Raw genomic sequence first — 13104 nt, forward strand, 5'->3', positions numbered from 1 at the left:
TCAGAGAACAGTTGTAAGTTTAGTTTGAATGAAATAAAGCACACATAAAGGGCAAAATGTAAAAAAAGACTAGAAAGATAATTATGAAGCCAAATTACATAGCTCCTTAAATGCCAAGTTGAACAAGTTAATGCTTATTTTGCAGATATTGGGGCCCTCTGAATGTTTTGAACACAATTATATGGTCAAACTGGCATAATAGAAAGTAATTTTGATAGCTTTCTAAATGAGGATTAGATTGAATGATTAAGTTACAAGATTATTACCAAAGTATAGTAATTCTAAAAGAGTTAATGAGAGCCTGAACTAAAGTTGTGGTAGAAAGGAGGGATGGTTAGAAGTGTTATGCTGATAGAAAAGACAGGGATTGGCAATGGTTTGGACAAAATAGATAAGGTAGGAGTCACAAATAATTCCAGAGTTACCAGGTTTGGTAACTGGAAGAATGGTGAGACCATCAATAGAAATTGAGAAGTTTGAAGGATAGATTGGAGAATGATGAAGTATTCGATTTTAAATGTTGTTTGAAACCCAATTGGAAATGATGGGCTGGAGGCCAAGGGAGAATTGAGGACTGAATATCTAGATTTTAGAGTCACCTCTATAGAATTGAGTTCTAAAGTCTTTGGAATGGAAGACATCTCCAAGAAGAAAAGTGAAAAGAAAAAAGGAGAGCCTCATATATTTATAAGCTTCAAAGATTTTCTTAGTCCCAGATGGCTACCTTTCTGCATTAATTCAATTACTTTCATTATGGGACTTTCCACAGAATTAGGCCTGTACTGTGACAGGCGGCTAGGTGGTGCAATGGATAGAATATCAGGCCTGAAGTCAGGAAGACCTGAATTCAGATCTGACCTCAGACACTCAATAGCTGTGTGACCTTGGCAAAGTTACTTAATTCTCGTTGCCTTAGTTAATGGCAAATCACTGTAATATCTTTGTCAAGAAAATCCTAAATGAGATCTTAAAGAGTTGGACATGACTAAAATTTCCAGCTTGACCTAAGGATGGCTTTACTTCCTTTTTTTCTTTTTTTTTTTTTTTTTACCATCTCCCCTAACCTTCCCTCATAGAAGTAGAATATTTGTGATTGTGAGATTTAGAGTATGATGGGGCATTTATGTGACTGGATTAAAGTGAAGGACTATCCAGTTTTGAGGGTATGAGAAACTAAGAGAACATAACATAAATGTTAAAGTTTCTAAAAATAAGGGCAGAAGTTATGGAGAAGATAATTGAGGCAGGTACTGAGCTTCCTACTTTTCAGTAGGGAAGGCAGCCAGAAAAGTAGGGAAGACAAAATAGACAATAATCTGAATTTTTTTTAAAGTTTTGATAGAATGAACTTCAGAGGTTTGCTGAGTGGTGGCAACAGAATTAGTATTTGGAAGTTGCAATTGGTAGTAAGAAATGCTTCAACTTTCGTTTCTTTAGCTAGATCCCAATAGATGAGCATCTACTTTATTTCTAATTCTTTGCTACTACAAAAAAATGTTACTGTGGTGGTTTTCCTGGGAGGCAGCCTCTTTCTCAGTTGAAATAAATAATTACTCTAAAATCGCAGCCAGCTGCTAAAAATGCAAATGTTTATTTCTCCTTACAAATTAGCCCGGTTAGTTGAGGCCTATCTCTCTGCCTGGCTCCAAGAGATCTTGCAGCTTTGTCCTTGGCTTCTGCCTCTGCTTTCTTCAGCCTCCAGCCAGCTCCGACTCGTGGCTTCTCAATCTCCAGTCTGTGGCGAGAAGTCTTTTTCTTCCAGAGTGTTCTGTCTCAGAGCCCTGTTGATGTTCCGGAGAAATTCTCTTTCGCTCCAAGAGCTTCCTCCATATATATCATCTCCCAAAGGTTAACTCCTCCTTCTCGAGGCAGGGATTATGGGTTATCTCCCAGAATGCTCTCTGGTCCTAAGAATTTCAAGGGAGGTGTGAATTCAGACTAAGCCAGCACTGAATTCTCCTGTGAACTCCATTGAGTACTTAGATACTTGAGCTCTCTAAAGGTGTGAACACAAGCATTGTTCAATCAGTTCCACTTAGTATCTTGTTTCAAGTTCTGGCCCAAAATAACTCTAAGATTAAATTAACTCCAATGTCTTTAACACTTTGTAAAGAAATGTCTTAACACTTTAGTAAAGATTCCAACATGTTACTATGAATATTTTACTATTTGTGAGACCTTTCTGTTCTAAATATTTACATGCAGGAATGGGATCTCTGGGACAAAAAACGTTTTAGCTAAGGTCCTCCATTTTAGGAAGGACATTTGAGCACATCCAGAGGAGGATGACTAGAATGGCTGAGGAGTGGCCGTGAGGTGAGGGGGTTGAAACTGTGAGTTGTGAAATTGATTTATAAAGACCTAGAAGTGTTTAATGTGCAGAAGATTAGACCTGGTAATTGATGCCTTATTATGTAGAAGAGGGAGTAGATTTGTTTTAGTGGGTACAGAGTACAGAGGAGTGGGGGGGTGGATATTAAGATGTTAGCTCAATGCAAAGCCAACACCTACAATTACTGTGGCCCAGATATGCTCTTATTTGTTGTTTGAGTTTTCTGTTACAGGTAGTCTTATATTACCAATGGAGATATTAAATAGTCTATTCCTATTCAAATAGAAATTGAAGTTTATGAGTTTTGTGGGTCATTTCAACACTAAAGTTCTTGTGGTTGCATAAGAAATGATTTTAGTACAGGGAGAACGAAACAAAAACAAAATGGTAATTTATATCATTAAAATGATTTATTTAATGTGTAATAATAGTTGATTTTAATTGCTGGCACTTTGAGGAAAGTACTTTTCCTATTTCCATCAACAGGTATGGTTTTTACATGGAACATTATTTGGTAATTTATAATAGATTATTAAGGAAGTTGTCTTTATCAAAACATGAAAAACTACATGTCTTAGTGATTTTCATACTGTTGTGGCAGTAGCCCTTTGTTTTATGATGGGGATAGTTTCTTTATACATTAGAGGAATAATTGTTAGACTTAATATGGGTTTAACATTTTGGAAAAAATATTTTTAAAATGCCTTTTTTCTCTCGAATGCCATATTAAAGTAAAAGTTATAAATTAGATTACCTTTTCATAGAGATCGTTTATAAAGATGCCATAGTATCTTAGTGTATTTGGGGTATGTGCAGGCATTCACTTGGGAACTTTTAAATTCATTTGTATTGGACAAGAAATGATAAAATGATTTTTAAAAATGTCCCTCAGGTCACACCACAGTTTAGCACATCCCTGAAAGCAAAAGTTGAGATAGAATATAAAATGTCTATGAGATTTTGAATAATGCATTAGTTATTAATTTAGTAACTTATGTTAAATGGAGGCACATTCAGTTATATATAGTGAATGTTTAGTAAATGCTTGTTAACTGAATGTAGTTGAAAAAACTTTAGACTTAGTCTAAACCAGTATATTGATTCCTAGCTTCTTAAAACTATTTAAAAATGAATATGAGAAAATAAAATCCTTTAGAAAGCATTGTGCCCACATAGGTAAATAAATGGCTAAAGATGATGAACAAGCAATTTTCAGAGGAAGAAATCCATGTTGTCAACAACCATATGAAAAATGTTTCAGATTACAGATAGGGAAACCACTCTGAGATTTCCATCTCACATCCATCAGATTATCAAAATTAACAAAAATTTTTTAAAAGGAAATGACAATTGTAGAAGAGGTTATCAGAAAAACAGGCACACTGATGAACTAAATATTGGTGGGAGTGGTCAGTTTATCTAACCTTTCTCATGCAGAATAAAGTAGATAGTTAAGAAAACAATATACACTGTGAATGTAACAATATATTTTAGTGATGGTAACAAAATCAGTATTTGGAAGTTGCATCTAGGAGCAAAAAAATGCTTTAACTTTCTTTTCATAGTGTTAGCCAGATTTAATATGTGGGCATCTACTTTATTTCCAGTTCTTTGATACTACAAAAAAGTGTTATTTTACTATTTGTGAGACCTTTCTGTGCTAAATGTATACATGTAGGAATGGGATCTCTGGGACAAAGAACATTTTAGCTTAGTCCTTACTTTTTAGAAAGGACATTTGAGGATATCCAGAGGAGGATGACTAGAAAATCAAAAAAAAAAAGCAAACGTAACTAGATTGATCTTCACAAAGAAAGATGAGAGGACATTTTTAGTGTATTGACCAATTGTGCTGAGTTTTTTTTTTTTTTTTTTTTTAATTTCCTCTCCAAAAAAAATACTATTTGCTAAATGAGATGGATGGCTCTGTAGGAAGGGGAGAAGATATATGTAGGGGAAAGTATGGTGATATAAGAAACAGAAAATATCATTAAAAACTAATTTAAGAAAAAGAAAGTCAAGTTCTTTACAATAGAGTTCTATAATTTCAAGAATAATTCTGTGTTTAAATGCCCTTTTTATTTGGCATTTGTCAAATTCAGAATGAAAAAAAGATTCAAAATAAACATAAAAGGCAGCATAATGTAGAGCTTCTTAAACTTTTTTCACTTGTGATGTCTTTTTGCCCGAAAAATTTTTATGTGATCCTGGGTACATAGGCATATAAAATATATGTAGGCATACAATTAAACATTTCCTGATAATAAATCTTAAATTTATTTTGAAACAGTTCTTTGATATATATTTAATTGTAGCATTTATTAAAGATGAAAGCAAATTTGCATACTAATGAGATGGATGTGCTTGTTTATTTTTACATGAAGAATTAAATCTCTGTGGAACATTCTGTGGTCCAAATTTTTCATGACTCCATTTGGGTCATGACTGACAGTTTAAGAAGCTTTGGTACAATGGAATGGGGAAAGCACTGGCTTTAGAATCAAGAGATCCAATCCAAGAGCTCTTGGTGCCCTTACCTGGAGTTCAGCTCTGGGTTCAGAACACTTCTAGCTGTATGTCTGTTGGCAGTTTTGTGAGATTTCTATCTGAGCATTCTTCTTCTTCTTCTTCTTCTTCTTTTTTTTTTGGCTGAGCCAATTGGGGTTAAGTGACTTGCCCAGGGTCACACAGGTAGGAAGTGTAAAGTATCTGAGGCCAGATTTGAACTCAGATCCTCCTGATTTCAGGGTTGGTTCTTTCTTATATACTAAAGATATTTGCATGGCCTCTTTTCACAGAGTTGTAAAGAAAATGCTTAATTAAACTATAAAGCTTACTGCTTGCTGTTTTTATGTCACTATCTGGTACTTTTTGTAGGGATGTGAAGATAAATATAAGACATAATACCTGCTTTCAGTGAGTTTATAATATAACCATGACATTTACACATGAGACAGTTAAATAATAATATGCCAAGAAAAATGTTCCAAAAATAAGTTCTGTCAAATTCAAATTAGAAAGTATGGATGGCTGAATGATTTGGGCTAGGTGCCATTCAGGCTCAGGTTGTTTTAGTGTAATAAAGAACCTGTGTGTGGGAAGTGGGACTGTGTGTATGTCTGTGTCTGTGCATGGACATAAGTGTACTCCAGGTTCTTTATTCTTCTGGAAACACAACTTGAGCTCAACATTTTCTGTAATTCTGTTTTTTCAAAAAAGCAAGTAAACATGTACTAAGCACTTATTATGTACAAGACCAGCATATTGCTTATGATTGTTACCAGACAATGCATGCAGGAAATGGTATAACAAAAGGACCCATTGGACTGCAAATAGGGAGAGCCAGATTCTAGTCCCATTTACTAACTTGCAGTGAAACTTTGGATACACTTTCCCTCTCAAAATCAGTTTCCTTATTTGTAAAATTATAGGGGTTGAATTAACCTGACCTCTTGAAATTCTCTTACACTATGATATTACAACTCCTCTCTAAAGAACCCCTTGAAATAGGTTGCCTTGAGGGACAGTGAGCTTCTCTTCATTGGAGGTCTTCAAGTAGGAATGAACTTTATAATGACGTAGGTTGGATTGTATGTACAGCTTTCATCTCTCAAATTTGTATATTTGTATCTGAGTATAATTATTTGTATCCAGAGATACTTTATAATGCAGAAAAAGTTTTGTCCTTGGAGAAATGATGGAAAAATTAGCTATTAATACTTTTAAAAAGTTAATAATATCAAGCAAGTACTTTTCCATGGCCTCTTATTTTAAAGTACAATTTGAATATGAGTCTCTCCTACCACTAATCTTTTGGAAATCCGCCTATCTTTGAAGATAAAATTCAGTTGCTGCCTCTATCAAGACTTACCTGATCATCCTAGCAAAAATAATGAATACAGAGCTTTCTTTAGAACTCTTTCTTATGGTATTTCTTTGTGTGCATACCACCTTTCTTATTAGATAAATAGCATGCCTTAACCTTTATATTCTGTCAAGTCTGATACAAAACCTTGCATATTTTAATAAATCATTGTTGAATGAATGAGTTATTGAATGAATTTGCAGTGTTATTTATTTCTACTGACTTACAGACCATTAGAAATATCTTGAATGAATCCAGTGTCAGTCTTAATTTAAATTAAGTTGGATGGTTGGAAGTTCAGCCTCTAGGACTGATAGACATCCATATTTACAAATTATCAAGTATTAGGTGATTATTAGATTTAAAGTCTTGTTTTACTTTGGCTGTATAAATAGCACATAAACAAATGTCTTTAGTGGGAGTTCTGGATGAACTCATCGGTTAGTTACAGACTCTTATAAGAAAAATCACTTCTTATATCCTATTTCAAGTTGATGAACTCATATCTTCTTATTTACAGAGTCAGAGATTGCTGGAAAACTTGAAGAAACTGGACTTCATCAAAACTTCGGTATTAAACAAAATATTTCCACTGTATGACACAAAGTTCATAAAGTACATTTAATTTTAATAGCATTATATACTTTTTATCTCTATTTTGATGCATTTTAAAGAGACTGTTCTAATATTCACAAATAATTTATGGCATAATTAGGTATTTATATTGAAGCCTAAGCAGATTTAGGTGCTATTTTAAAAATCTTATTGTTTAATTCTGTTTTAAGTTATGATATAATAGTTTGTAAAATAAAATTCAGCCACATAAGTAATTTATAAATACTATACCCATAGTTTAGAAAACATATTCAAATAAATCTCCCTAGCTGAAAAGAAGTTTTTTCTATCAGAACTTTTTTCAAAACCTCTTAACCTTTACATTTTTTTTTCCTTCTTTCACCTTAGATTAGGAGAATAAAAGTGACCATTTATTTTTTAGATGGGTTTCCTAAAGTAACAAAAGCAAGTCTGCAGATGGTTTTGTAAAAAGTTTTGACCTGTTTTGTATTTAGATCTTTTTGTCTTTAGTTTAATTTTTAAAAATTATTTTTGCATTTAGTTCAATAAATGAGGGCAGTAGCTCCTCTGTTCCCCACTATCATCTGAATTAGGATCATGGAGCTGAGGGAGAAAATGGAGAGTTTGAATATAAATCTTTGCCTTCTCCACAAAAAGCCTCTCCAAAAAAAAAAAAAAAAAAAAAAAAAGAGCTCCTAGAAACTCTTCCCTTATCAGTCCTAGCAGACAGGTGGGCTTCATAGACTGTTTCCCATCCTTTATGTTGAAATTTGTAGGGACCAGTTCCAAGATCCCTTCTATCAATTTTTTCCCCTTTGCAGCCTTTCTGAAATGCTTCTACGATGGTAGCAATTCCATATTTGCAACTCCCTCTGCCAAATAGGACTGTTGTTGCTCCGTACTTCAGTACCATAAAATATGGGAAACAGTTACTTGTAATGAAACACCCTTCAAACTAGTCTCATAGACTTAAAATGGCTCATGATTTGCTTCTCTATTGTCTTAATATAACTTTAATAAAAATTCCCATTTGTTTGCAATTATAATCTTTTAATAATGTAATCAGCTGGTCCACATCAAAATGCTAATATGGTGCATTTTCATGTTCTGGTTTTAGAAAATGTATGTTAGATTTTGGACACACATAACAATTTTGTTCGCAGTACCATCCTTAAGGACCACTTCCTTTTGGAAAGGCAACTTGTAGAAAAAGAGAGAATTCATCTAATTCTAGAAATAGGCTGCTTTCATATAAACATGTTTTCAGAGGAGTTTAAATTAGCCATGCCTGCGTCTACATAAGTTCTAAAACCCTAAGATCCAAGTCTTCTTAAGCCTTGCCTTCTTTTTGTTCTCTATGTACTTTGTGGCCTTCTGCTTCTCCCTTTGTTTCAGAAGTGCCTTGAATTTTGTGAACATCTGTTTTTCGTTGTTGTCTTTTTGAAATTTCTCCCTGGCTTTCATTGCACTGGAGTAAAACATTAAATTAATATTTGAGATTAAGATTAAGCAGATTGTCAAAATTAATAATATGTGAAAAAAGTCTGAAATATTTTAGTCAATCTTAAGAGTATAGCAAAACCACCGTTTTTATTTTCCATTCATTAGTTAAGGTAAATGAAACTTAGAATCTTTTGTTTCTCTCTAAACAAAATGTATACTTCTTCAGTCTCTAGTCTTTAATTATGTGTAGTTTTAATATATTGCTCGATAATGTCACATTTGGTTTTTAAGGTGGAAGATGAACTCACCTCTCCAGTAGTGGTATTCAAATTTTCCAAGGAACTTTCAAGTTTGGGTAAGTAGTTTAGAAATTAGTGTGAGAAAACTTTGAATAACCTGCTATATAAACTACTTTATATCTTTTAGTCATAATTCACATGAGAATCCTGTTATAACAGCCGTTATGATGATTCTATCCCAACGACCCTAGTGCTTCATTGATCTAGCTTACATAGGGGCATCAGCAGACACCTAATCAATACTAGTTGTTTGGTAGATTTTTAACTCTGATAACCTTACACTGTAAGACTTCTCTTTGGAATTTCTTGAAAGAAAATGCCTCTATAGTGTGATGTAATTATGGAACATCATTGATTCTTTAGTTACATTACATATATATGTAATATGACCTGATGGAAAGATTTACTGCCCTTGCAGTCCTTGCTATTCAAGTCATAGCACTCTGCTATTATTTTTCATTAAAAATTTTATACTTTTGGGGGAATAATTTTGCAAAATAATATTCCCCATTCCTGTGGCAACCTTGCTTATAATAAAGAAAAAGAAATAAAACTAATGGAAATGGGAATGATTTGAGGTTTGAAGTTTGGCGTTGGGAGTCATTCCTACTTGTGCTGAGATAAGGAAAGTGTTTTATAATATGTTCTGGGACTAGTCTGTAATTGTATTTTTAACCTTAACTTGTTTGCCTCTGGGTATTGGTTTGCATTATTATAACCATTGTGCATATTGTTCTCTTGGTTCTGCTTTCTTCCTTCTCTAAAGGTTCATACTGATCTTCTCATGTTTCTCTGAATTCCTTGCTCTTTGCTGTTTCTTATGGCTTAATATGCAGCAAAAGATAGAACACTGACTTTGGAATTGGGAAAACCTGAGTTCAAATTCTGCCTTACTCTATAATAATAGCTTTTTATTTTTCAAAATACATGCAAAGATAATTTCCAACATTCATCCTTGCAAAATCCTTGTGTTCCAAGTTTTTCTCCTTTCCTCCCTCCTCCTAGCCTAGAAAGCAATAATCCAATATAGGTTAAATATGTACAATTCTTCTAAATATATTTCCTCATTTATCATGCTTCACAAGAAAAATCAGATCAAAAAAGAAAAAAAATAGAAAACAAACAGAAAACAAACAACAAAAAAGGTGAAAATACTATATTGTGACCCACATTCAGTCTCCACAGCCCTCTTTCTGGATGCAGATCCTTCTGCCCATCACAAGTCTATTGGAGTTGTTCTGAATCACTTCATTGTTGAAAATAGCCAAGTCTAATCACAGTTGATCATCACATAATCTTGTTATTGCTGGGCACAATGTTGTCTTGGTTCTACTAACTTCATTTAGCATCAGTTTATATAAGTCTCTCCAGACCTTTCTGAAATCATCTGCTGATCATTTCTTATACCAAATAAATATTCCATAACATTCATATACCCATAACTTATTTAATCATTTTCCAACCTGATGGGCATCCTCCTCAGTTTCCACTTTCTTGCCACTATAAAAAAGGTTGCCACAAAAATTTTTGCACAAAGGATTCCTTTCCCTCCTTTATGATTTCTTTGGGATGCAGACTCACTAGAGGCACTGCTGGATCAAAGGTTTGATAGCCTTTTGGGCATAGTTCCAAATTGTTCTCCAGAATGGTTGGATCATTTCACAACTCCACCAACAATGTATTAGCATTTCAGTTTTACCCCTTTTCTTGTCATCTTAGCCAATCTGAGAGGTGTTAATAGTACCTCAGAGTTGTCTTGATTCTGCTTCAGACTTACTAGCTGTGTGACCCTATTAAATCATTTAACCTATTTCAATTTCCTCATCTCTAAAATGAACAAAATATAGTATCGACCTCTCAGGGTTGCTGTGAGGATCCAATAAGAAAAAGGACTTTGCTTTCCTTACTGATTATAGAAGGGTTACCTATTCTTATTATTCCTTTACATTCATTATTCAGCCATTCCCTAACTAGTGGGTACCCACTGTGTTTTTGCTGTTTTATTGTCATAAAAAGTTTGCCACTTACTGCATGTTCTTGATCTGATCAATCGATTCCTGAACCTCGGGAGATCATTTTCACTCTACAACCTTACAGGGCTTCTGCAAGGATCAGAAGTGATCTGTGTCTTTAAAAAGCACATTGTAAATGCAGCTACTAGGACTGTCTTTATTGTGAATGTTTTTTAGTTATTGTAACTGATATAAAAATATGTGGAAACTTTAGTTATGGGAATTAACCACAGTTGTGTTATCTTCATCTTTTTGGTTTGTTGGAAACATTTTGATGTTTCTGGGGGTGATTGTTCTTTCTGTTTTTCAGGAACAGATAAAGCAGGGCATGGCACAGTAGTGCCCACTATGCAGTCCTCAACAACTAGCCAGGAGAGAGACATTTGTGATACGTTTAACCAGTGGGTAAGAGAAGGAATGAATGAAACATTTAATAAGTGCTTACTCTGTGCAAAGCACTGTGCTAAGTGCTGGGGATACACTTAGAAAGTAAACAGTTCTACTCTTCAGGGGTTTACATTCTCATAGTGGGGCAGAGTATGAGAGTACATTGTCTGCTTTTTTTTTTTAAATCATTGTCCAGGTACAATGCCCATATCTTGAGGCAGCTAGTGATTCAGTGGAAAGAGCACTGGGCCTGGAGTCAGAAAGGCTCAAGTTCAAATCTAACCTCAGAATGTTAATAGCAGGGAGATTCTGAGTATGTCACTTATCCGCATCTGTAAAATAGGGATAACAGCATCTACCTCCTAAGAGTATTGTGAGGTTCAGATGAGATATTTGTAAGAATACTTAGCACAGTCCTTAGCTCATGGTAGGCACTATATAAATCCTTCCCTTCCTTTCCTCTACCCCTGTCAGGAATTTGCATTTGTAGAAATAAACTATTTCCTGCAGAAGTATTGTAATATTGTCTTTAGGTTCAGTTTTGTTTTTATTAACCATTGACTCAGATAGGGTTTCATTAAATCACTTTTCTGTCTTCTCTCAGTTTTCCCATACATCAAATCCTTCCTCAGACACTAGTTGTGGGACCCTATTGAATCACTTAACCTTTGCCTGCCTCAATTTCTTCATCTGTAAAATTGGGAAAATACAGCACCTACCTGCCAGGGTTGCTGTGAGGATCCAATGAGAAGGATCTTTTGCTCTCCTTATTCATTATAGAAGTGTTACCTATTCTTATCATTGTTCCTTTACCTTCAGTGTTCACCCAGGTCTTCCTGATAAGGTTGTTAAACACAATTATGAGGGTTGGTTATAATAGTAATAATAGTCTGGTTTTAAAAAAAAGATAAGCAGTTCCTCAATAATCACAAGAGGATGGTGATGATAATAACAATAATTTCTAAGGAGCAGCAATGGGTCTGCTTAGCTGTGGCAATCAAACCTCATGGACCTAGTAATTGAGGGGCTTGATTCTTATTGTCGGCAGCAAAATATTTTCTGCACTATGGAAAGAATGAAAATGCCTTTTTTAAACCATTACAAGTAGCCTTCCCCATTCAGGCTTGATGGACTTTCTATATGCACTAATGGGGATTGGAGAACTCTTCTCTGGGATGAGCTGGGAGGAGAGGGCTTGAGGGCCTGATGACCCTTTCTGCTCAGTCCCTTTGCCTGCCTGTTTCCATCAGCTTGGTGAGCAGCTGGCACAGCTGGTTCCTGCTAGTGGAGTTGATGTAGTGGAACTAGAAGATGAGGGCACATGTGTACGGTTCAGCCCACTCATGACATCAGCAGGTAATTGCAGTCCCTGTCTTCTGCTTGTGTAGGGGCTTTTGTCCTGATGAAGAAATAACAAGAGTTAATATATAAGCTGTTGGTGTGATAAAACTTGCTCTGAATCAGTAATAAGTTCTTCCCCCCCCCCCTTTTTTTTCTTTTGCTTATCATGAGCTTTTCTTCCTGAACGAGACCTTTTCTTTCTGTCATCCTAAGGCCTAACACAGCAATTTGATATCACTTTTATAGAGCAATGATTAGACATGGCCCAGAAGCTGAGCAATATGTGGAAATTACAGACGAGCAGATTTAGGTCCATTGTTGGGAGAGCTCCCTATCAAGTAGAACTATTCAAAAATAGAATGAGCTGCATTGGAAGGAGAGAATCCTCCTTTGTTCAAAGTCTCAGAGAAGAAGCAGGTCAGCCACTTGTTGGGGATTTTGTAGAAAGTTTTGATAGGTTGCTGTAGACACTATCTGAGGCCTCTTTCAGCTCTGAGCTGCTACAATTTTGTGAAGCCCAGTGGAGCTAAAATGTAAAATTCATGTTGAGTTGTGTGAAATAGGTATAGAAAGGTAAATAAGAGGCAGGTTGGCAGCTAAGGAGTTTGATTAACAATGTCATCAAAATTATATGCATAGTGGATTAAAGAATAGGGTGATGGGGGGGGCAGCTAGGTGGCGCAGTGGATAGAGCACCAGCTCTAAAGTCAGGAGGACCTGAGTTCAAATTTGGCCTCAGACACTTAATACTTCCTAGCTGTGTGACCCCTTAGCTGCCGCGCCCCCCCCCCCCCCCAAAAAAAAAAAAAAAAAACCAAATAGGGTGGTTGGAAACAAGGATACTGCTCA

At 35.1% G+C, this 13104-nt stretch overlaps 1 protein-coding gene across 1 annotated transcript in view; it reads left to right on the plus strand.

Annotated features, from left to right (window-relative positions):
• The window catches only part of PDXDC1 (pyridoxal dependent decarboxylase domain containing 1), a 58226-nt gene that overhangs the window by 38801 nt on the left and 6321 nt on the right, over positions 1–13104 (plus strand). The window contains exons 13-16 of the mRNA XM_003761681.4: positions 6718–6768; positions 8508–8571; positions 10838–10932; positions 12165–12270. Coding sequence (XP_003761729.3) covers positions 6718–6768; positions 8508–8571; positions 10838–10932; positions 12165–12270 — 316 coding nt within the window. The remainder of the gene's footprint in view (positions 1–6717; positions 6769–8507; positions 8572–10837; positions 10933–12164; positions 12271–13104) is intronic.

This window comes from Sarcophilus harrisii, chromosome 1 (assembly GCF_902635505.1).
Source record: "Sarcophilus harrisii chromosome 1, mSarHar1.11, whole genome shotgun sequence".
NCBI lineage: Eukaryota > Metazoa > Chordata > Mammalia > Dasyuromorphia > Dasyuridae > Sarcophilus > Sarcophilus harrisii.